Raw genomic sequence first — 26,820 nt, 5'->3', positions numbered from 1 at the left:
TTAAATATCATCTTCAGCTAAAGACAAAGGAGGATGTTGGGGGTGGAGGGGGAGTCGATCATGGGAGATTATCACACAAGTACAGTAAACAGGATGCAGATTTAAGTCCTTGCCTTTGGCATTGATTAAGATTTTCTAGAGATAAGGTCATCCCCTTCTTCCTGGTACAGAGAGGGAGATACCTTTCCAGATGGAGATTTCCCTTACAAATGTAAATGTCTCTTACAAAGGACAACTTCTACTTTTCAGTTTCTCTCATATCTGCAGTTTTTAAAAGTAACCAGCCCCAAATAATCTTCATACCAAAGAGACATATCATGGGGTGGCCAATTCCCGTCCCCCACACCTCAATCCACATTGGGGAGATTAAGACAGTTTGCTGAGGCAGAGTGCTGTTGTGTAAACCACAAGGAGTTTGAAGCCAGATAGACTGGTTTGTCCTCTGATTCTGGCACTTAGACACTATGTGTCTATGTTCATAACACAGTGTCTGACAGAGTCACTTCCTACAAATCACTCTAATGCATTCAGAATTCTCTTTCTAAAACAGACTGAACAAGTTACTCATCTTCTTTAAAACCTTTTATGACTCTTCATTAGCAAGGTTAAATTCAAACTCCTTAGGACAGCACATATGTTTCTCTAAAGGTAGCCCCAGCTTCTCTATCCAGCCTTATCTTCTGCCATTTCCCTTAAATACCCTTCCATCTTACCTACAGACAAACTTCCAGTGGCTCCAAAGACATCATGAGCTACCACTTTTAGTATTACAATATGCTCCCCGTCTTGCAAGATCCATCTTCTCTTTTTCTAGCTGAGAAATGCCCATTCATTCTTTAAAGCCCAACTCCAATGACACATCCTCTGTGAAGACTTCATCTGCCACTAGCATTACTTGTCAAAACGCATCCCTTCCTTTTCATGAATGTTTACATAGTACTTTGTAGCTGAATCTTTTGGAGAATCTACCACAGTTTATTAGTAGTATTATTTGTTGATTTGTTCATTTAACCTGCAAGAATTAGCTCCTTGTGGAAAGGAGTTAAATTTTACTGATTTTTGCCTCCCTAGAATCTTACAGGACTTGGCCTATGGGAAGGCATGTATGCTAGGTGAATAAATGCCTAGAGGATTGATGTGGATTTAAATGTAAGAAATAGATTAAAGATAATGACTCAAAAGAGAAAACTGCTACATGATTTGCTTAGGTTGCCTGAATACGTATCCTCCCAGATAAATCTGCCTTGCACTCACATTCACCATTTTCAGAAACACATTAGTCAAGATCTCAAAAGCAGTGTAGAGATTGAATCATCATTAAATAACCAGTAACCACATATATTTGCTAACCCTTGAGAAAGTCCATTAATGCTTTGTTAGGACCGGAGTACTTTTGTGATGTATATATTTTCTTTTAAAAATATTAGGTAAGGAAGCTGCCATGTCCAGATAACACAACTATGTGGTTATTAGTTCATTGTCCATCATAAGTAGCCACTTTCAATATACAAAAGAATTACTCAATTCTCTCAATTATTAATGATTACTTGGAAGTACAAGATTGTTTTTCATACTAGGAAGCATCCTTTCAAATGAATTGTTTTCTTTTCACTTGGTAAATCTTGAGATTAAAGCATAGACTCAATTTTCTGCAGGGCACTGAAAATTTTAGTAGGTACAATAGACCCAGGTCATTTCATAGATCTTAGCAAAAGACAAGGATACCTGCCACAGACAGCTAAGCATTACTGACAGGGAACATCTGGCACATTGAAAGAAAACCCACCCTTTTAAGCTGTTCCATCACCCTGTTAGAGAGAATCTTAAACTAGATGGCTAGCTGATTCAATTCAATCAGGGAAGTAACTGAATTTTCATTTCAATGACTGAATTGTATTTCTAACAGGACACAGAAACAGGTAAAGGAAAGATGTCAGACTTTTATTTGGCAGTGGATATACAAAACGCCTCCACTTTGAAATAAGAGTCAGTAAAGCTTAGGGAGGAAGAGCATCAGGCTCCGAAGGCAGAGAGATCTATCCTGGCTATGCCCCCTACTAGCTGTCTGACTCTGGAAAAGTCACCTAACTTCTCTAAATCTCAATTTCCTCATTTATAAGTAGGACTAAAAATGAACATATTTCAGGGCTGAGGAGTATGATGTACTTCATAGAAAGTATTTAGCATATGATCAGGCACAGAGCAAAGGCTAAATGTTAATTGGTAGCAGTATAAGCCTTCATCCTTAATAACATTAAATCATTCTTGAGAATCTAGATCTGAAATTACAGGATTTCAAACCCCTTCAAAGTATTCATCACTAACCTTGATTCCACACAATCTTTTTTATTTTTCATAGACTATTCCTGTCACCAACGAGTTACCCTGGGGAACTCAGGGGTGGGTTTGGATATTTTAACTGTTTTTCCAAATTGTTCTTTTTCCTTTTGTTATGTTAAGTAGATGCAATCACCAACCACCCTGAACTGGACCAAGCCTCACCAGAGAGCTCTGCCTATGACCTTTGCCCTATTTTTAATGCTAAGATCTCTCCAGGAGGAGATTAGGCCTTATTACCATAACCTGCAGTGTACCTAGAAGTATGGTTTCCAACTGGGTCTGTGCAACAGAATACTCACCTGTCCCTTTTGAATATTCATTCCCTATCCCAAATAAATGTCCCTGCTTCCCTTTGTTGTGGGATGCCTTGACTCTGGAAATGATTCCTCATGGTCTCCTATTTGCCGCAAATATACTTTACTTTGTGAGACAACTACTTTGTGTAGAGTCTGTTTTAACTTCCCAGGAGGGAACCCACTTTGGTTCTGTAACATTCTGGCTACATAAATGGCACCATCATCCAGCAGTATTTAAGCTGGAAAAGTATAAATCATGGTGGATTCCTCCCCTTTCCTTCAGCCCCAATCTGATCCACTGGCAAATTCTATTGTTTCTACCATAAATACTCCCTTGTTATTGTAATCACTATTGTCCAATAAACCATTATCTCTTGCGTAGACATCTACAATTGATTTCCTATTGGTCTGCCTTCATTGTTCCTAAACGTCTCCAATCTATTCTTTCTAACATAAAAGAAGACATGAAGCTCCTTGCCTTCTTCTCCAAGCCCCACCTGACTCCTGGCATGCTAGACTCAAGCCACCGTGGCTTTCTTTTAGTAACTAAAACACATGTCCTTGTTCAATGGCTGGCTCCTTCTTTTACTTTAAGTCTCAGTTGAATCATCACTTCTTGGGAGAAGGCTTTCTTGACCATCACATCTACGTATAGTCCCTATCACCCATTTGCCGTGTTAATCCCTTTCCAAGAAAACTGTTGGTTTCCTCTATAGCTCTTATCATAACTTATGATGTGTTTATTTGATTTCTCCATCAGTCTGCATTCTTAGTATGGACAGGAAATAAGCCTTTTGTGTTTACCACTACATACCTGGTATATAGCATTAAAAGTTTTGTTAAAAGACTGAATCAATTAAAATTTCATTGCAGTGCACTATGGGGCAGTCATGGTTTCTGATGTTGTAAATATGAAGCTTAATAATGGACAGTAACCACACTCAAGGAACAAATAGCTTATTAGAGAACTGCTGTTAAGGAATCACAAATTTTACACTAAGGAGGGAATAATTCGTGAAAGGTTCATAGCTTATAGTCAATCCTGATCTTGACAAATGAAATATCACCAGGAAGGACAGAAAGGAGGAGGCAGGGGAGGAAAGAACAATGTGAAAGAGGTTATTTTTAGAGACCAAAGAACAAAGGCACGAATGTGGATTTTAATTGCCATGATATCTACTACCCATTGCTTGGGTTCTGAACACTACAGAAATTGTGAAAAGATGAGCTTTTCTGAAACCAATGTATCTTATTTCTTCTGAGCAAAAATAGCCACTCTAACCGAAACAGTGTAGCATATGTGTGCTGTTATTTCTTCACCTATAAAGTAAACGGATTACATTAATATGCTTCTTATTGTCCTTGCAAATGAAAAATACCATGGTTTTTGGTCTTTCTTTTATATTGTAAACATCTTGAGGGCAGGGATCATTGTACTGATGGCTCAATAAATGTTTAATGAATAAGTAGATTCACTTTTACACAAATAACATTAGTTTGCTATTTTGCCTAGTAGTCCCAATACACGTAGATTTTAAACTTTGATACCAATTTATTAATGACTGTGAAAACCAACACAGGACCTACTTTATGGATTGCTAGACTAGGAAGCAAGTTAGGTGGGTTCATTTTAGTCAATCTTAGAATATTAATTCTTCCCTAACCTTTCCTTTCTTCTGTCATAAATGATTATATTAAACAGAACAGTATTGCAAGATACAAAGAAAGGATAACATTAAGATATTGATGGCTTTAAACATTATCACCAAAATATGTAGAACTGAATATGTAAAGAAAGAAAAATGCCAATGACCCATAAAGTCAAGATGAATGATCGTAAATACTAGTTAGGTATTGTAGTGTCTGAGAGAAATTCTAGCTTCCAAAAGGATTAGAGTAGATGGAACACATATGTTTTATGTCCTTTTAATTGACTTTCACTTAATAATTTGGTAAAAATTTAACTAGCTCCAATAAAAAAAAGGACATGATCCTCCAGTACCGACTTGTACTTCTTTCAGATCAAACTAACACTTAGAAGAGTTGTTTTCATTTCATCACCTTTACCAAACTCTGCTTCCTGGTATTAACCTGCCAAGAACTTCTTTATATTCTCCCAATATCTTAAATATAGTAAATACCCATCTATTGTTGGCTCAATGACTGGTTTTATAAACAGAGTAACAGAAGAAAAACCCTCTGGAGTTGTATAATTGCGATCTATCTTCATTTCCTTATTTTGCATTAATTTCTTTCATGCAACCTATATATATCCAAATTTAAATATATGCTAAGCATCTGTTTGGAGCTTTGAATGTTCAGCTCTCTTCTCTGCCTGGAATTCCCTAGCATCCATCTCCAAAGAACTAACTTCTAACTAACACTCAAGGCCAATTTCAAGCGTACTTCTTCCTCATATCCTTCCTCATTCTCCTACTTCAAAGACATCTCTAATACTCTTCCCCCCATAGCACTCAATCTATACTCCCTCTCAGTCAATTACCATTTTCTAGATTTTACATTATACATATTTATTCATAACTTAATTTTCTCTAGTAAAGTACATCCCCAAGAGGGAAAAACATCTCTATCATAAAAGAAGGTTTATGGCTTGAATAACAGGGTAAATAAAGTGCCATTTACTGAGAAAGGGAAGAACAGATAGGCAAGACTAAATTTGTTTACTGTAAACTCTGAAGGTATCTGAAAAAGAACTATGCTGAAACAAAAATATAATTTTTAATAAAACTTCATCAAACTCTACACTTAAAATGTGTATTTTATTGTTTGTAAGTTATACTTTAATAAAAGTTGATGTTTAAGAGTAATGGTTCATAATTTTCAATATTGATTTTATTTACTATTAAATCATATATTCACTGCATATCTCTTCTTTGAAACATAAAAACTAGTCAAGAATCTAAGAATGGGCAATAGTCATGCTGTTTTAGAATATATTCATATCTGTTTATTTCTTCTTTATAGACAAGGCTTGGAGAAATTTCAAGATGTATAAAAAAGAAAGAGTTAAAAACGAAAGGCAATGAAGGCACCTGACTATTCTCTCCTTCACTGATTTATAAAGGAGCAGGGGGATGGGAAGAGGGCATCCTTCTCCTCTTAGGAAGTCATATCAAAATTACCTAGGAGCTTGTTCAGACTCATTCACTTGACCCTTGAAACCTCAGAGAAAAGTGCTACCTTGTTTAGATCTTTCACAAATTTGCTGTTTTGTTTTGGGAAAGCCCTCCACCTGTGTCTGATTCATCGCAGATACTTGCAAACATGCGTCTGCCTTCACATCACATTATCAGCCCCATTTCCCTTTCTAGTTGACTTTGGAGAAAGAGCAAATTGTGAGAAGAGCTTTGAGTTCTTTTAGAGCAACTGTAAGCTGCCCATCTGCTCAGCACCTTCTCAGTTCCAGGCATGCTGTATTCACAATCTCCTCCCTTTAGAACTCTCCTGTGAGCACAAGATGGCCATCCCCATCTAACTGGTGAGGAAACTGAAGTGTTGAGGAGTTGCTACTGGTATGAGGCCTCTCACCTTGTAAGTGCTGTGGGCAGGTTTGAACCCAAGGTTGTCTTGCCTTTCCACTATAGACTGCTTGCTGCCTCTTTCACATTTACCAGTTTTCTATAAAGGATACAACTCAGAAATAGCCAAATGGAAGAAATGCATAGGGCAATGTATGGGGCACAAAAAGTGTGGAGATTCCATGCTCTTTCTGAGTGCACCACCCTCCCAGCACCTTCATGTGTTCACCAAGTCAGAAGCTCCACCCTTTCTTCTTCTTCTTCTTCTTTTTTTTTTTTTTGGTGAAGAAGATTGACCCTGTGCTAACACCTGTGCCAATTTTCCTCTATTTTGTATGTGGGGTACTGCCACAGCATGACTTGACAAGCAGTGTGTAGGTCTGCACCTGGGATCCAAACTCATGAACCCTGGGCTGCCGAAGCAGAGCATGCAAACCCAACCACTAAGGCACTGGGCCTGCTCCCACTCTGTCTTCTTTTAATGATTACCATCACTATGTTATCACTATTTGAGACTGTTTTACATACTTCAAATAATTTTAAAAATTTACCTCAACTTTATCAACATTTTAAAGCCTTTGTTTCCTCTAGAAAAATAATAATAATAATTCCCATCTTGAAATATACTCGAAAAAACATATATCACCCAATAAATGTTAATTTACTTTTTACCCAGCGCTTTCATTATATCATTAAGCTAATGAAAAGCCTCCATTTGTCATCCTTATCCTTCGTTTTAAGTCCAAATTTTCTCCCTCCCAATATTGTTCATCATCTTCCTCTACATTATTTATACTCATTTGTTTATTCATCCATTCTTTTATTAAATAGACGTTTAACATTTAACAATTTAAGAACTTTTCAAGATAAGAAAGTAGGAAATAAGAAATACAAGCTTTCCTTTAAGAAAGAGTCCAGTTTAAATCAAAGGAACAATCATGAAGCAAGTTACTTGGACCTGAGAGTACTCCAATAGCTCAGCAACTGTGTAGTGCATACCATCTGGGTTCTGGTATGGAAACTAAATTAACTACCAGATAAAGGAAGAACATATTTGCTGACTACTCAACTAAGGCAAAGGTGTCAAATGAGATGAAAAGAAACCAGCTCTTTTCTCTACCATAGAAACATGTTTCTCCCCAAATCAACGCAAGGAGATAAACTTTTTTGCTGTCAATTTTCTCCTACAGTTTATGTCTGAACCAATCTGACATGCAAAGACAGATTCTGTGTCTGTGTAGGGCTCAAATTTGGTGAGCCATGATTTTACATAACCATGGGAACTCGTAAAGCACGGCTAACATAGGAGATAATGATTACTCAAACGTTATTAAAGGAAAAACCCAATTTTCTTGACTCCCAATTCCCATGAAGCAGTTTCATTAAAATATCATTATTGGTTTATTTCTTGCCTCCAACTCTTATCTAATTGATGAATCTGAGACAAAATAATATTAGAGCATGCTCATCTCAGTGTTTTGGATCTAACAGCCTACACAAGGCAATGGCGGGCGAGGAGGTGAGGAAAGGATTCTGTCCACTGTCTGTCATGCTTAAAGCTGCCTGTCTGCCCCTATAGGGGAAACCTGACATGATCCAGCTGGAAAGGGATAGGGGTTGTGAATAAGATTGTCTAATTTAGAACAAGGTCCTAAACCTCAGCACTATTGACATTTTGGGATGGAGAATTCATAATTCTTTGCTGTGTAGGGCTGTCCTTGTGTCATAGGATGTTTAGCAGCATCCCTGGCCTCTCTCACCAGTGGTAGTCACACCTCCTCACAGTCGTGACAACCAAAAATGTCTCCAAATATTGCCAAATGTCCCCAGGAGGCAGGAGCTGGGACAAACTGCCCTCGGTTGAGAATCACTGATTTAGAATAAGGAAAGTCTCTGTGGCTACGCACTTAAGTCATGTGCAATTCAGCTCTCATCAGTAATAAAACTATTTATTCCCCATCTGTCTGATCACTGTGTCTGTCACTCACTTGGTTATGACCTTGGGAAGGGAAGGAGAGGAGTGTTATTATTGTCTCCCCCAAACCCCTATCTACAACAATTACTTCAGATGCAATGAACTTATTAAATTTTAAAAATTATTTTCTCTTGTGCAGTTCCATTCTCCGATGCTCTATTAACTTTAGAATAATTCCTGGTATTTGAGACAGAGACTCAGCCTATTAGCTAACCTTTTTAATGGAATAAAAACAAAACAATTCTTTTGACTGTTATTTAACCTAAAATGTAGCACTTTCTTTATTCTTTGACACCTTTCAAACTAGATTTACTGTCTGGTCAGTATATTACATCTATTTCTACTTTCTTGTCGATAGAGTCTACCTAGAAATCCTTTATATTTGCATGTGTCCTTCAAAACACAAAAGCAAACAAACAAAGCAAAATAAACAACAGGAGAAAAACAAATCTCTAAAGACTCCGTTTAACTCCCAGCTCCCTGGTGAATTACAGAATTGATGAACATCTTGTTGAGCCTTTGAATTTTATAAACACAGAAACTAAATCCCAGGAAGGGACGCGATTTGTCCAAGGTCACAGAGCCAATCGGTAATGGAGCTAGAACGAAGGGCTCTGCCTCCTAAATCCTGATCTAAAACTCTCATCACTTCACAACTTGGATGACTGTTGTCATAATCCTCTGTCTCAAGTCTCACAGCATTTATAATATAGTGCCTACAATATACGTCATAATAATAGCATGCCTCTTATTGCTCAACTTTTTAATTTTCTCACATATTTATTTTTTCCTCCTTTACTAAATTAGAAGTTCAGTAAGGACAAGAACCATGTCAAATCTCTGCTGCATTACTCCAAGAGCTTTCTAGAGTTCTGAGCACCTAACAAGTCTATATCGACTGATTGACTTCCTTGTGGTAGAAGAAAGCAGCCCAGGGACACAACGAATGAGGTAAGTGGGAATAGCATCTCCACAGGAATTTTTAAATTTTAGGTAATTTTGGAAGCAAATTTCATTTGGAAAACTGTGACATGATTGTATACTTATGTATATGTATCTAACACTGTACAAAGCACATGACTTGTATTTACTCATTTAATCCTCTCAACATTCCTAGTAAGGGAAGTCTAATTATTTTTCTTTTTATATAGATAGAGAGACTGAAGCAGGCACAGAGAGACTAAGCAGTACGCCCAAAGTTACACAACTAGCAAGTCATACAAACAGTTAATCAAGAGTTAAAGGCATTCATATCATGACAACAATGATCCTCTATACACACGTACTGTCAAGGCTGGTAATTTGTTTTCTTCGTGATGTTTAGTCTTCACAACATGAATTAGTGTTCATGAACAAACAAAAATGTGTTTGAATTTCTGTACTCATCTTTCATTTCACAGAGACATGGCATATGTAGACTTTTATAAACTGACATCACAACAAACAAAACATATTTAACATTTAGGCTTAAATATTATAAATAAGATCATGATTAATAAAATTAATAATTTTTCTTCTCCAGTATAATTGTTTGAAATCTAATCTTAAGCATGGAAAAAAGAAGGTAAACAACGTAGCTTCGCAATGGAATTAAATTAAAAATCAAAGCTGAAAGAGAGAGAGAATACGCTCAGGTAATAAATTTGCTAGATCAATATAATAGGTATTTTATAATTCTTTGAAGTGAAATATATAAAATAGAGTGTATTACTAACTCAATTATCTTTTAGAAATAGGTGGTTTGTATATTATTTCTCCTTAATTGCTCTCTGTGAATTCATAAGGAAAAAAAAAGAACAGTTTGAGGATGTTGACTAAATTTCTTTTGGATAGGAGTAAGGTTCATAAAGGAGAAATAAAGGACAAATTTAATGAGCCCTTTATGACTGCAGTGCAGCCCTGTGCCAAGAGTTGACTGTGCTTTGTACATATATTACCATTAATCATATAATACTGAAAAATATTAGCCTTATTCAAAAGCTCTAATAACAAGCATCCATACAGAGTTATCAGGCCTAAGTCACTCCTTGTCATCCTGGGACACAAAATGAAAAGAACTATTTCATCCTTCATGGTCCACATCAAGGCAAGTGGACAAAGTCCTGAGAGTTTTGATTAAACCCAGAACAAAATGCAAATCATAATTCATGTTATAGTTCCATCTCATTGTGACTTTTTAAATTTATGATTTGCCTTTGGTGACAAAGGAAAACTAGTTGACCACGCAAAAGAAAATTTTCCTGCCTGCTTCCTTGATTTCTGTTTTCTTGTATGTTAAATGTGTAAATCAGTATTTGAATTTAATGCAGTTACGTACACATTTTGGACTTGGGGTGAAGTCATGGAAATCCTCACATAGGTTTCCAAAAGACACTAACAAAACAGGAGAAGCGAATTAAAAGATCAAAAAGCCTCAAAAAGGAGTCACTACTCACAATGTTCATCAGGGTGAGGAGGTAGTTTTGGACGTGCTCTTTGCCATGGAAACGGACCACAGAGTCATCCACTCCCAGCAGAACCTCGATGTTGTAATCGTTTTCTCCTGCGTGTCTGCGGCGCCTCATTGTTTCATTCAGCTGCTGGTCAACGTTGCTATAAACGGTCCCTAGATCATCAAGGCCTTCCAGATCCGACTCTATCAAGAAACAAAAGGAACTCAGGAATTTCCGATTCCCCAGTGGGCCTTCTAATAACTTCCCACAAAAAAGAATCTTCTAGAGGGCCTATCACTATAATCCATAATCACTGAGATCCTGCTTTTCAGTTTATTCCTCAAGTAATGTACACATGCATATGATCAGACAGACCTCCTGTAAAGTCAACATAGAACAGCAACACTGAGGGTCAAATAATATTATTGTACAGAAAGCAGCACCACCGTGCCAGACTGAATGTTCTGTGAGGATAAAAGTAGTTTAGTCCTCCTTCGGCTGTATTCCAGTGCAGGGAAGACAGGGAAACAGAATATGTGCTGGCTAAGTAGTTATTAAATAAATGGAGATGATAAATTAAAATCATGTGTTGATAAGTTTACAGTGGTTAATTTAAGTTACTATAATCATGGAGTGTAGAATTTTCTATCACATAAATTTAAACTACTTCTTTTTCCAGTAGCCTTAACTTAAATCAAATTCTACCACGTCAACACAACAGCATGTAGAGGTACGATTATTAGTCACCATATATTACTTATTTCTTATGAGTATATGAGTTTTCTAGTGAATGCTGCTAGGGAAGAAGTGGCTATATAAGGTATAGCCACTTAACACTTTAGGTCTCCACATTTATACTGGCCATCATCTCTGTAGCGGGTCATTTCAATTGCTATATATCTGAATCTGTGAGATACCAAAAGAAGAAGTCAGTCAGAAAATTAGCTATATCTGAAGAAAAATAAAAGTGTAAACAATTTTTTATTTTATGTAGTGAAGGAATTTAATTTTTTTATTTTCCAAATGGACATTTCATACACATGCACACACAGAGGGACACATATAATATATAGAGAGATATATATCCATATATCCATATACTGCCACATCTATAACTATCTATCTATCTAACTGTCTGTCTGTCTATGTGGAGAGAAAGACTGAGAGAGGAATTCTCAGATTCCAATTACCTAGATTATCTGCCTTCAGATTAAGTATCATATTTTTGGTGAAGAAAATGTTTTGGTGAACTGAAAAAAACGAAATCTATCATTTGGATACTAAAATAAAAGATCATATTCAAAACTGCTGGTATAAAGCTGAAAGTATATTAATTTCCATTTCAAATACATAAAACCTGGAAAGAATTTTATTTTATGAACTGCCTTGATGTCTAAAACAACCACATATCTAAAAACAAGTTTGACAGAACCAATTCTGACTCAAGCTTTATATGAAGGTTTATTTAATGCTGTACTGTGGCCTGTAAGCCATTTAAATCAGTGTCTGACATTAATGAATAGTCATTTTCCTCTCCACCTTAGTGGTTTTAGTAAAGTTGGGGGGTGGCAGGGGAGTGTCTCTTGGCCAGGAAGATTGATGACCAAGCCCTAGCCACATGGATCAGAAGTAGTGGAAGGACAGATCCCACTCACTTTCCACTTTTAAAAAATATATAGACACACCAGCAACCTCCCATACAAGTATGGGCAGCTCTGAATATGACTACTCAGGTTTGAAAGCTATACTGTAATTCACTTTGACCCAAGCCCAACTGCTAGATCACTAGCTGGGAATTCTCTCCTCATTGGGAAATCACATTGGTTCCACAATACATAAATAACTCTCACCATCGTCCACATCAAACAGAAAGCTTTCCTCAAAAGTTGTTTTTAAGAGCTGTAAACCCACATTGAGGGCAAGAGACTACACCTGCAAACAGCTTTACTATTTAACCTCAAGTCTTTTCACACACTCGAGAATGTGAAAGGTTGTGAGAGTTAACATACAAATAGCAAATTCATACATGAGCTCCCAGTTCTAAAAATGGCTCTTTCTGGCAGAACTGTCAGCAACAGTGTCCAATGGAAATATACTTGCAATGTCATCATATCATTAAGTCTGATGCATGAATGAAGAAGGCTGAGCACTTATTTCAGAAGGACCGTTCATTCTGTTCTAACACACCTTTAGTTTGGTCTTTGCATCCCTCCTTAAATAGCGGTTTTCTGGAAAGAGAAGAGAACCTCTTTTTTTCATTGCATGAGGAACCTGGGAGGGAATAAGGAAGGCTTTTTCTTTCCACCGTTGCCTTTATTCAATCAAGAATACTTCTGTCCCTTACGTCCCCCTGTGCCGTACAATGTTCTTTTCTATGATTTCTAAAGTGGACTATGTCAAACATTTCCAAGAAAAACAGTGGAATAACTTCTGGCCCTTTTTATCTATATGCCCCACCCCCCCCACACACACATCATTATTAATTCCAGACAGTTCTGAGGCTGTGAAATATCTTCCTTTATAATGAATTTTTCCCCTATGTCTACTTTATCATGTAACAGTCAAGTGCTCAGTCACACGGGCAACTATAATCAGATATAATTGGCTTCAAATCCTGGCAGTGTGATTTCATTTAAAATGCCTAATCTCTCTGAGCCTCAGTGGTAAAATGGGATAATAATACTTACTTTGCAGAGTTGCTGTGATGATATGATTAATAACAGTAAAAACTCTGTGCACAGTGCTTGGATATAAGTCCTCAAAAAAGAGTATTTACTACCATTACTACGATGATGATGATGATTTCCCATTAAGAGAAGCCTTGATTTTTTTTAAAGCTCTCAACATTTAATTTTTTTTATTTTTAACGATTTTATTTTTTCCTTTTTCTCCCCAAAGCCCCCCAGTACATAGTTGTATATTCTTCGTTGTGGGTCCTTCTAGTTGTGGCATGTGGGACGCTGCCTCAGCGTGGTTTGATGAGCAGTGCCATGTCCGCGCCCAGGATTCGAACCAACGAAACACTGGGCCGCCTGCAGCGGAGCACGCAAACTTAACCACTTGGCCACGGGGCCAGCCCCTCAACATTTTATTTTATATAGTACAAATCAAATAGTTATAGTTCTTTTAAAACAGAGGTGAGAAAAAAAATCTGGAAGGTCCTGCCATAGGTAGAGTGTGCTACTGTTCCCCATGCTTCATTCCAGAAAAGTGATGTTCAAAGTATTTTTCAAGCTTCTCAGAAATATCAAAGGATCAAAGGCAATCCCCCTTAGTCCTTAGAGTGAGTGAGTTTTCTTTTTTCAAACTTTTTGGAAAATTTAAAACTTTTTGAAACTTACCTTAGGAGTTCCTGATAAGAATTAATTAGTATCTTGGAAAGCTTTTGATTCTATCATTTTTTGTACCCTCTCACTTCCCAATTGCTGTATAGGAACTTTCAGAAAAGAATAATTTTGCTAGAAAGCCTGTTTTTATTGAAGTGAAATATTTTGGGGCAGACAGGTGAACAATCAAGTGACAATAAATATAGTTATTTTTAGTGTTAAATATAGGATTGTTAGCGTTAAATCAGAATTTTAAACTTACCAAACAGATAAAGTACAATAAAACTTGTTTTGCTGATCATGAACACTTGGGCTTAAGACACTGTCAGGATGCAATATGGCATGTTTATATGACTAATTATATTTACAGGAGATCTAAGTGTAGGATTGGTGAAATCACTCCCCACCCCAGAAGAAATTCCTATGGTCTGAAAAAGTACAGGAGACAAAGGTAAAATTGGAAAGGTACAAAAGTTCTGATCAAGTTCTGAATCTGATACAAATACATTTGGAATCAGAATCCAATCTTAAGCATACTGTGATACACTGTGATAGAATCATCTACCCTTTATCTATTCTTTCCTTTCTTAGGAGCAGAATATCAGTTTTATTTGAGGCGGCAGTAAACCCAGCTAGAAGTCATTCCCAGTCTCCTTGATGACTAAGGATTGCACATGACTAAGGATAAGCCAATGAGATATGAGCAGAAGTATTGCTTATACCTCAGTGGCTTAAATTGGCTTGTGTGGAGGGCTTCCATAAAGGCTTCTCAAAGGAACGGGATTCATCCCAGTAGGCACGCTCCTTTAGCCCTTCCCTCAGTGTTTCTTCCTGCTGCCTGGAACATGGAAATGGTGTCAGGAGTTCTGAGATGACACTGGAATCATGGCATGTGCTGAGTATGGCATGGTAGCCATGAAGCAGAGATCTGACCCCACGACGGCTGTGGAGCTGGCATTCCAGCCCTAGACTGCCCAGCACCAGATGTTGTTACACATGAGGGGCAGCACTTCCATCACATTTAGGCCATGCTTGGGTTTTCTTATATATGTCTCTGAACCTAGCCCTAACAGATACGACACTGACAATATTTAATTTTGTTGTCTAGTTCCCCCTACACTCCTACTCCCTTTGGGAATGAAAGGTAATTTTCATGTTCATAAGTGAATAATAAAGTAAGATTCACTTTACCAAAACGTCCCACAGCAGCTTTCTTTATAGTGCCTCTACTTCAGAGAATGAGGAAGAATCATACTGGTTTGCAGTAACAACAAATACACAATGAGTCTATATGTAGAAATTTGGCACTCTTCATGAACAGAACACTGTAGCGAAAATGCAGTGACTGAAATGCCACAAGCTGGAGTTTCCAAAAGTACATCGAGATCCTAAGATCAGAGCTAAAAACAGGCATAAAAACCAACAAATGTCATCTGTTAACATCAGAAGCAGAAAGGAGTTAATAAATAATTTTGTTGGCCTGTTTGTATCATCCACTAATGACTTTTCCATTGATATCTTTTTAAAAAGTTTATGTTGTTATAATTCCTAAAAAGATACGGTAACAGTATCTCCATATATGTGGGGGCACCATTCTCCCAAGATATAAAATGTTTCTGTGAAAAGCAGCTGAATCTTTCACCAACTTGGAAATTCCGTAATGCTAGTTCAAAGAACTATATTCAGGCCAATTTATGATGTCAGTTCTGAAGTTTCATTAAGTAACTGTTGCTTTTTTTAAAAAAAGGCATTACCATTGAATGAATATTACTTTCCGTGATTTCTTTTCCCCAAAAGTTCTAATTCTAAAATACACATTTGCTTTTGTTTTCACTGACTACTTTAAGGGATAGCATATGGCATTTTTTTAATGGAAAACTTACCTTGTAAATGAAAAAAGTAATGTTTTCATGCTTTGAGTTTGTGATCATCCGCAAACAAACAATACAAAAGTCACCTCGGTGTCCAATATATATAGAAAATCCTGACTTTTAATAAGAATCCCCTATATGTCAGTTAGAATGTTTTTAGCTACAAATATAGAAAACTTGAAGTGTTTCAAGCAACCAGGAAGAGTATTAGTTTGCATTACAAGAGGTCCAGAGACAGGGCGATTCCCGGGTTAATCACTTCATTAGTAGATCATTAAGTACTCAGTTCTTTCCATCTTCCATATCCTGCCATTCCTGGTGTACAAGCTTTGTCTTCAGATTTGCTTCTTTGATTATGTCAAAATGGCGGCACCAATTTCAGCATCATAGCCAGGTAATACAAATTGTATCTTCATGTACATCTTTCTTAGGAGTAGGCAAAAATCTTTCCTAGCACCTCTCAGGTACATTTAACTACATGTTTCAGTGGCCAGATTTGAATCAAATGCCCATGTAAAAATAAGAACAGAACCCTCTGTATCTTAGTCCAATCACGAATCAACCCCTGTCACTGAGGCCAGCCTCCTCTGAAGCACATGTTTAGGAAAAGTGTGGGTTTGTGTATAATACCGAGGTCCTCTTAAAAAAGATGAAGGGGTGAGGCCTTGAAATAAAGGAGGAGGGGAAATGGATATTGTACAGGCAACTCACCCTACTTTATCCTCCTTTTCAGATCCTCCTCTTCCTACATTCCCTAGTAATAGTTTTCCACTGGTCTCTTTTATTCTATCTTGATTTGCATTCACGCAGTTTGTGTTTAATTTCTTATTATAATCTGTTTGCCTAGGGACGCCTTCTGCAGTCTTTTGGCCTCATAATGCCTTTTGAAAGGTCCAGGCCTTCATTCTCATGGTAGTGGACTCTCCTCAATGTTGCCTGTTCAGCCCCATTCAAACCATTCCTTAAATTAATCACTGAAATGTTTGGGTGTGGGGAAAGAAACCAAACGATGTTTGGTTGTCAGACAAATACAGAATTCTCTGATAAATTCAAATTTTAGATAAACAACAATTTCTTTTAGTATAAGCAAGTCCCAAATATTGCATGGGACATATCTAATACTAAAAACTTATTCAATGTTTATCTGAAATTCAAATTTAAGTGAGAATCCTGTATTTTTCTTTGCCAATCTGGTAACTTTGGTTGAGAGGGAACTATCTTTCTCCAGGCAGACTATATAGTTACAGAAATTTACACCACCTGGCCTCTCTTCCCTACTCCACACGTCTCTACTCAGCTCTGGCAGTGGGCATTGACCCAGGCATGGCCAAGCACTATATTCCATTTCCTTGACTCTAGTAATTGGTTAATGGATGGCAAATGGCCTAACTCATGCCAATGAAACTATGACCTAGTGCTGTTTTATTTGGAGCTCCTAGGAAAGAGAAGTTCTCACTACTAAGCTTGGAACTGGCAGAATATAACTCTGGAGCTGCTTAGGGCCAGCATGGGATAGTCGTTGGTCTAAGTTCAATGCAAGAAGAGGAAAATGAAGATTACTTATGGAGAGAATAGTTAATACTCCAATGACGACTTTGAGCATGTGAATTCAACCAATCCTAAAATCTTGGTCTTTTCAGTTTTGTAAGTTAATAAACTCATTACCATCTCATTTTCTTCTCTTACTCCTTTTTAAAAAAGTTTTGCTTAAGACAGTTTGATGTTACTCCGTAATACTTGAAACTAAAAGAATCCTGATTAATAAACCCTACAGTCATCAATTGTCCTCATTTTCCTTCTCATTCTTTTTAAATAAACTATTACTAGACTATACAGTCCTTTGAAAAGGATGACATATTCTGTTTAATCTCCCAAATTAATTATTTCATTCTCTTTATTTCATTTTTAAATGAAAGGCTTCGTTACTAGGGATCTGTTTCCTATTTTGTTTCTTCTGTTGCTCTCATTTAGCTAAAATCATAAAGTTAATTTTGGAAGATAGTACCGTTTTGAATTTGCAAATTTTACTACTCTACACATTTAATAGCATTTAATTAACATTTCTCATCCTCTTGACTAAATTATAATCTTTCTTATTTATGGCTTTTGTAGTTGAGCTCTATTAAATCGAAGAGTAGAAGAAGTCCACATCCAATTTACTAGATTATATTCTAGCAATGTGACACTGCTAGAAGTTAAAGTTTTCTAAGTAGGCTCAACTGCATAGAGGAGAGATAGGATTCCATTTATAGCTGTCAATTTCAAAGCTCAAGTGATTCCCATCAGTTGCTCCATATATGCTATTTTATTAAGGGTGGAAGGTTTCTCCACCTCAAACTTCCCCAGAAACTCTACTTGAACACGCTAAAGTTTTCTCCAAAGGCATATGGAATGATTTAATAGTAATTTAAGTGAACTATGAATATTAACATTTGCCATTTATTCTTTCCAATAAATATTTAAAGAACATGGCTACTTGACCTGGCACTGTTCTAAGCACTGGAAGTACAGCAGTGGACAAGGAAGACATGGAGCTTGCCCACAGAGAACTTACATTCCAGTGCTCAGCAGGGTAAGAAGAATAAAACAGAACGACTGGAGTAAGAGGCACAAGGGGAGGTAGGCACAATTTTAGATAAGGTGTTCAAAAGAAGGCAGAAAATGGACAAAGATCTTGGAAAGTGATGAAGTGAGCCACATGAATATCAAAGTTATATTTCTGTGAGATATATGTAAATGTTTTATATATATATGTAAACTCTGTATTCATATTTATATTATAGATCTTTCAAAATGAGGTATAATACAAAGAAAATCAGAATAGATTCAGGATAGTAGTAGGAAGACCTTCTAAAATGGTCCCACGAAGATCCCCAGAACCTGTGAATATGATGAGATATCACTCCTATGATTATGTTATATGGCATGTTTGACTGAAGGCTAGAGACATTATTGAGGTAGGCCTGATATAACGTTATGAGCCATTAAAATCAGAGAGCTTTCTCAGGTTGGCTGCAGAAGGGAAGGCCAGAAATGTGAACTATGCGAAGGCTATGATGTGCCATTGCTAGCTTTGAAGATGAAGGGAGTCTGTACAAGAACCAGCGAGAGGCCTCTACTTGCTGACAGTAAACCCCAGCCAGCAGCCAGTAAGGAAATGGGCACCTCAGTCCTCCAACAACAAGGACCTGAGTTCTGCCAACAACCTGAAGGAACCTGGGAGTGGACTCTTTCCCAGAGCCTCCAGATAGGGCTTCAACCTGGCTAGAACCTTGGTTCTGGGCTTGTGGTACCCTAAGCACAGAATCCAGTCCAGTCACCTTGGATCCCAATCTACAGAACTGTGAGCTATCAAATGAGTGCTGTTTTAAGCCAGTAAGTGGCTTAAACTAAGTTCTTGATTTGTTATGCAGCAATAGAAAAATAATACAAAAAGAATAGAGCTCTAGGCTCAGCTCTGCTACGATCCATCTCTATGATTTTTGGAAAGATGCCAAAGTTATATGAGCCTCAGTTTTCTTATCTGTAAAATAAATGGACTGTGCTAGAAGATCACTAAAATCTTCTACCTGGATAAATTTCCATGACAAAAAAAAAAAAAAAACACATAGCATTGGAGATTGGACTGGTGGTTACCATTGGGGAAGGGGGGAGGGGGGAGGGCAAAAGGGGTGATTAGGGTCACATGTGAGGGGATGGACTATAATTAGTGTTCAGGTGGTGAACATGATGTAATGTATCCAGAATTCAAAATATGATGTACATCCAAAAAAAAAATTAAAAAAAAAAATAATTGGGCCATAATTTCACTATTTTAAATTATTAAAGATGCTTATTGTTGTCATGGCTTTTTGAACATAAATGATTAATCATATGTATTTGTAATTTATTTGTTGCTAAATGCTCAGTTGATACAATTTACAATTAAAACATATTTTTACAGGGTAAAAATGTGCTACACTTTAAGAGAACCTACATATGATATAAAATACTTCATGAGAATGTAGAAGTCTATTAAGATATATCAGTAAGATATAATCTTCTTGTTCACCATTTAAAGAAGAGCACAGATGTCTATAAAGTCTGGAGACATAGACAAATATACATAATATTGTCGAGGATATCTTCAGTCTCTTCTCTGAAAAATAAAATGTTACCTATGTTTCCAGATTTTGTAGACAACCTATAAAAGGTTGAGTAAAGGTGACATTTAGATTATTTAAGAATTTACATATCAACAACATAGACCAGAATTTTATCCTGTGATTAAAAATTCACTTTATGCCTTTTTATCATGATGCAAGAAAATTTTACTAAGCTACCTCCAATAAATTTTTACTAAAACAGAGTTATAAAAACATAGATTTAAAGATATATATTATCATAACATTAAAATATTGAAGAAGTAGTCATTCTACATTTTATTTTTAATCTAAAGTGCTAAGCTCATTTGGATAATACTGATCAAACAGTTTTGACTTATGTTCAGATGGAAGGTCAGCTTTTATAATTATATCATATATAGTCAATATATTTAAGCCATATTAATTATTGCAAACTTAAGACAATTTATGACAGACAATATTTGCTATCAAATACTATGAATGGAATAGTGTAATTCCTAACCCACAAATGATGACATTATCCAAGTTAAATGTAACATAGCACTTTTTTTGCATTCAAATCAAGTTGTTGAGCCATTCCTAAAGCGAATTTCCACTAAAGACATTTACTTGTTAAAATAAAACTATTCTTCATCTAAGGAATAAATATGACAGAGGAAAGAAACATTGTTATATTTACATTTTACCCATACAAACATATACCTATAATACATTCTCCCAGATACTAGTGATCATACGGAAGCAAAAAAAATGGGAGTATTTTTATATCTTCTATTTTTCTTAACATATGGAATACAGTTTTAGTAGGTGTTTTGATGTTTTCTCTTCTAATTCCAACATTTCTTTCAATCAACTGACTGATTTTTCTCATCATTTTGGGTTGTATTTTCCTGCTTCTTTGCCTTCCTGGTAATTTTGATCAGATGTCTAACATAGAGAATTTTACCTTGTGGGGTTTGGATGTACTTGTATTCATATCAATATTCTTTTTTTTAATTTATTATTTTTTAATTGCAGTAACATTGGATTATAACAATATATAGCTTTCAGATGTACATCGTAATAAATTTCAAATTCTGTATAGATTACATCATGTTCACCACACAAAAACTAGTCATAGTCCATCCCCTCACATGTGAGCCTAATCATCCCTTTTGCCCCCCCTCCACGCTCCCCCCCCCCCATACACTGCTGGTGGGAGTGTAAACTGATGCAGCCACTATGGAAAGCAGTACGGAGTATTCTCAGAAAATTAAGGATAGATCTACCATATGATCCAGCTATCCCGCTGCTGGGTATTTATCCAAAGAACCTGAAAACGCAAAGGCATAAAGATACTTGCACCCCTATGTTCATTGCGGCATTATACACAACAGTCAAGACTTGGAAGCAACCTAGGTGCCCATCAAGGGACGAATGGATAAAGAAGATGTGGTATTTATACACGATGGACTACTACTCAGCCATAAGAAATGATGAAATCTGGCCATTTATGACAACATAGATTGTCCTTGAGGGTATCATCCTATCAATATTCTTGAGCTTTGTTCTTGGGTGCAGCTAAATTGCTTGAAAACAGTTTGGGCCTTTCAGGTCTTGCTTTTAAGATATATTAAGCAGGCTCAGAGCAGCACTCATCTAGAGCTAATTATTCACCACTACTGAGGCAAGACCCCTCTGTGTGCTGTCTGATACTGAGTGAATCATGAGACACTCCAGTCTGTCTAGCGGGAACAAGCACTATTCCCAGCCCCATGGGAGTGCGGGCATTGCTACCTCTAATCCTCTCAGGTGGGTCTGTTCCAACGTTTGCATAGTTTCCTCACATGTACGTGCTGATCAGGACTTGGCTAAACACTACAGGGGAACTTGTACAGTTCATCAGAGCTCTGCCTCTGTGTAGCTCTCTCTTCTCCCACGCTCAGTCCTGTGAACTCTGGCGACCTTCATCTCCCAGACTCTCAGCTCTGGCTTCTCAAATCTGAGCGTCTGTTAGGCTCAGCCTGGAAACCCGACAGACAGTAAACTGGGGTAATGCTGAGGATCATCTCATTTGTTTCTCATCTCTTAGGGGTCACTGTCCTTCACTTCTAGATATCCAGTGTCTTCAAAATAATTGTTTCATATATTTTGTCCATTTCAGGTTGTTTAAAGCAGGAGGGTGGATCCAGTTTTTGTTATTCCATTTTGGCCAGAAGCAGAAGTTCATTTAATTTGCTTTTGCTAAGAACACATGGTGGTTGAGAAGCTTGGATTTATAGGCATGTTACTCTGTAACATGACTTTGAATTTTCTATACCCATTCAGCTTTCCCTAAATGACATGCTATACACATTCACTCAGACTTGTGGAAGTTAGGTAGTAGTGAAATGTTCGGTGTAAAAACTCGGACAACATTCTTTTAATCAAAAAAAAAAATCATACTTTTATAAGATATTAAATCTTCTTGAATACGTTCTTGCAACACATGGTATCATATGGAAGGGAGAGAAGTTTAAGGGTGAGCAGCATTTATTAAACCTCAGAAAAATAAATTCTATCCACCTTTCTCACAAAACAATGTGACCTTCTTTGTTCATTAAAAGCTGGCTAAGCCAAAAGGTACTATAAATATGTTTACAGAAAGAAACTGTCTTCCAGGAGTAGCCCCCAAAAAAGCTACTTGTTACTTAACACAAACATAGAAAGAGTTCAAAAAATTAAAACTTTAGCAAACATAGGTGTCTCCTTACAGTCCAAAGAACACAACATTTGAAATGTTCACCGAAAATGTTTTGCACTGAGTTTTTTAGAAAATTACAAACTCGGTTTTAAAAAAACATATTTAGATGATGGAAAATTGGGGGTGAACTTCGGGAAGTCATGTTACAGAGATAAGGGCAAGAAATAAATTCTATAAATCAGGGTTCATTGGGGGTCATCCCTTAAAATCAACAATAAGGGTCACAACAAGCAAGATGAAACCACTCAGAAAAGGAATCATCTTGTGATGAATAAAAGAAAGTGAAATAATGATGATTCATGGTGCACAAAATCTTAGTATACCTAAATTTATCTTTCTAGATTTTAAAAATCTTTTTGCATTTGTAAAGCAAGAAATCTAAACATTTATATTTTCAACTCAAATTGAGGAATGACGTATTTCATAGATTAACATAGATGTAGTGAAAACATTTAACCACTGACTGTCATCCAAGTCCATAAATACTGATATTTTCTTTAAACATCAGATGGGAAATCCAGACTACAGGTAGTAAGTTTACTTCTAAATGAGCAGCAGTTGATTTCATCTCAACTCATTCAGTAGTTTTAAAGATCTAATAGATTGGGAATACAAGGAGAATCCTCACACACGACAATGTGAGTTACTAGAAAAGGCTCATTTCTTCCTTTCCTCCTGCACCCGCACAAATCTTCCTTTCCTCCCTTGTTCCTTCCTTTCCTCCCTCTCTCCTATTCCTTGCTGCCCTCGTTCCCTCTTTTCTTCTTTTCATTCCTCTCCTCCTAACTTCCTTTCATCCATCCATTTCCAAACATTTCTTCAGCAATTTTTCAGCTTAGAAAGTGCTTCTAGGAATAAAAGGTGAATAAGCCCATTTTCCATCACTGAGGAAGTCACAAGTGAACAGGAAAGGAAGAGAAATAAACAGACAGCAAGTATGCAACTGAAGAAGAACCAATTTTCTCTACCTGGAAGAATCTTGAGAATGATTCAAGAGAGGACGTGACACCTGAGCTAGCTTTTAAAAGCTTCACAGAAGTTAGACAGGTGGATAAACGTGTCGAGGCAACAGACATGACATGTGGAGAAGACCTGGAAAGTACTGATATATTGGGGGAATAGAACTTCAAAGAGGATGGAGCAAAAAGTAAGTGGAGATTTGTGTTGAGAGATGTGATTGCTAAGGGAGGTTGAAGCAAGACCATGAAGAATCTTACATATTTTATAGACAGGCTTAGGGCCGCTTTTCCTGGGGCAGTTCTGTATCATGTCTGTTATCCTGGCATAAATATCAGTAATGTTCTCTTTCACTCTCAAATGTGTCCTAGTTTGAACAATAAATTAAGTGGTCACCCCACTTCCAGGTCTCTCGGTCTCAGAATGTGATTTCTAGAAGGCAGGGCTGAATCTATATAATTCTCTTTTGTGCACTTGTGTTCGATGATAACAGAGAGGCTGCAGTAACAGGGCTTCCATCTTCTTGTTGCAGTGCCGTTCTTTCCTACTTGTGGAAACTGGAGTGGCGAATATGGCTAGTCAGCAGTTGCCATCTATTCCAACCTCCTTGTGGTGTGTACTCCAGCAAAAGCTGGAACTATGTTCTCCAGCGCTCTTATAGCTAGGATTCCAGATGAGAACTTTGTTAAGCTGATTAGATGCACTCATGTGAGATTTGAATTCAGACGTGACCAATGTGGTTCGGGAGACACTGTGGGCACTGGGGTTTTCTATAGCAGCGTCCTAGGTCTAGTCACTAGCTGTATAGATGCTGAGAGCAAAGTGCAGTAGCAATAGTGGCAGTTTTCTATCCTCAAAGAATATCTTCAGTGGCAAGTTCTTGGAGTGAACAGATCCAGCAGCACCTGGCTCATTCACTCCCTCTCTGACCTCAGCAGCAATAGCAGCTGCCCAGGTGGGCCACTCTGCTGTATCATCCTGGGAACTAGTCCTGGAGCCCAAGCCTAGAGGCTACTCTTTCAATTTTTCCCACAATTTTAATGTGCACTTAATTCTTTATACTAAATCCTTTCATGCTTAAAATAGCTGGTGTGGTTTCAGTTTACTGGAACTGAACCTTGACAAACATATGGTAAGTTATTTAACAAAACTCGGTCTCAAATCCACAGCCATGGGATTGGGAGGGTTGGGCTCGTCAGTGACCTGTAAGATCCCTTCTATCTCTAGAATTCCACTTCTGTGATTCTATACTTTTGTGGAGTTTGCCTAATACCTTTATTTTTCTCTCCTGCATCCCTCAGAAACTGCATCCAATTTGGCCTTTTGCTTACATTTCCATATAACTGCTTCACCAAGATCACCATTAATATACTTTTATTGTTCAGAAAATGCCCCAAAAACCATAGGCTGTGTACAAGGCAGAGATAAGAGATCACTCATTCATTTAACAAACATTTATTGAGCACCTATGATGTGTCAGGTGCTCTTAATTAATATTTTATAAACTCCTTGACCAAGTCCAAGCATTTGTTTAGACAAAACATTCCTAGAAGAACATTTTATCTTTGTCTGGTTTGTAATTAAAAATAACTTTCACTTCCCAAACTGTAGATACGCCTCCCTACCCCTCTCCATTCTGAGCTTCAGTCAGTACAGCTCCTTCTGGACAGACACTGACCTGAGTCAAATCAGTATTTCTTTTCCCTTCTCTCTAGGCCACTGTCTCCACTTCCAGCCCATTTTGCTTTCTTCAACAGAGAGAACCGTCTCTTCACTGATGCAGTCTTTCGGCTCCACATTTCACTCCCCTCCACTCTGAATTTCCCATATGTCTCTTTAGGTGGATGCTGTGCTCCTCAGCAACTGGCTGAGACTCACCCAAGGCCCTTTGCTTTTTGCACATATTCCTCTGGACAAATCACTCAGTCATAGAGTTCTAATGCATTTAACCCTTAAGTCACATATCCTGAGTTACAGGACATTTCTAATCGCTGTTCCAATGTCTTCGCATTATTGATATCCTCAAAGCATTTACTTATCTCAACATAATATATCCTTCAACAATCTTCCTGTTCGCCCTCTCCAGGAAATCAAAACCCTGAAGTCATTTTTACTCTGCTTGCCTTATCTGGCCATTGCCAAATTCTGGTAATTCTTGCTACACAATATTCTTAGATTTGCCACTCTGTCTGTATTTCTGCATCTGTACTACATTTCAGGTTCTGTCTATTGGACTGTGTCTTCCCTTTCTCTCTTCTCTGTCTTCTACACCTCGCCTATATTCGGCCATTTAAATTATCTTCTTTAAATGTTCCTCCAAGAGCTTTAGTAGAACAAATTTCCTTTCCTCATCAAATCTAAACCTTTTGTCATTGGCCAAACATTTCACTACCTAAAGTACATATCTCTTACTGTAGCCTAGTTTTATCGTTTCTCTGAAAGAGTTCATCTAATTATTTCTTATTACACAATCTACTCATTTTTGCCATTTTACTTATTTCATCAGCCTAGAATGTTGTCTACCTGAGCAAAACAATATCTTGAAAAATCCTTAAAGGAACTGTTCAAAGTCTTCTCTGGTCCAAGGATCATCTCATCTGACTCTGATTGATATATTCAGCATTCCCAGAGGACTTTCTACTACAGTTTGTGAAGCCAAAATTTCGAAAAGAAGAAAAAGTATTCAAGGGTAAATTCATGAGTTATACCTTTTCTCTTGTTCAATGGATAGCAGAGTAAGTTCTTAGTAGAGCAAAAAACAGTCACAAATAAAACTCACTCCACAGCACATGACTTCAAATAAGAACAAGGCTGGATGCTAGATATGCACTACAAAATATTTGTTATAATACAGTGGTACTCACATATGAAGCATGTGATATGTGAGAGCTAGTGTACCTTTATCCTATGTGCTGTGGAGCTCTTCATCATATTGATTCCATGGTACTGGAGACAGAAGGACATAAATAAAGGTTCTTGACTGCAGAATACTTTTGTGATTAAAAAATAATCTGATAATTAATGATTGAGTCCATTTTTAAAAATGGGAAAATGTGCTAAAAAGTAGTCCAATGAACCTGAAACACATTAAAAGATCAATAAATATTTGTTAAATAAACAAGTGAACAAATCAGCAGGTTAATGGTTTGAGTTTAGAGAAAATGAGAATATTAATGAATCATAATGTGTCAATGTGCAAAAAGTGAAAGAATGGGAAAGTAAAACATAATTGCTAACT

At 37.0% G+C, this 26,820-nt stretch overlaps 1 protein-coding gene across 2 annotated transcripts in view; it reads right to left on the bottom strand.

Annotated features, from left to right (window-relative positions):
• ADAMTS3 (ADAM metallopeptidase with thrombospondin type 1 motif 3) overlaps nucleotides 1-26,820 on the bottom strand; it is a 267,146-nt gene that overhangs the window by 48,829 nt on the left and 191,497 nt on the right. For both annotated transcript variants that reach the window (XM_014847231.3, XM_044766117.2), the window contains one exon: nucleotides 10,586-10,785. In XM_014847231.3, coding sequence (XP_014702717.1) covers nucleotides 10,586-10,785 — 200 coding nt within the window. The remainder of the gene's footprint in view (nucleotides 1-10,585; nucleotides 10,786-26,820) is intronic.

Source organism: Equus asinus, chromosome 3 (assembly GCF_041296235.1).
Source record: "Equus asinus isolate D_3611 breed Donkey chromosome 3, EquAss-T2T_v2, whole genome shotgun sequence".
Classification (NCBI taxonomy): domain Eukaryota; kingdom Metazoa; phylum Chordata; class Mammalia; order Perissodactyla; family Equidae; genus Equus; species Equus asinus.
Note: the sequence above shows the minus strand (reverse complement) of the source record. Positions and strands in the feature narration are given on the sequence as shown.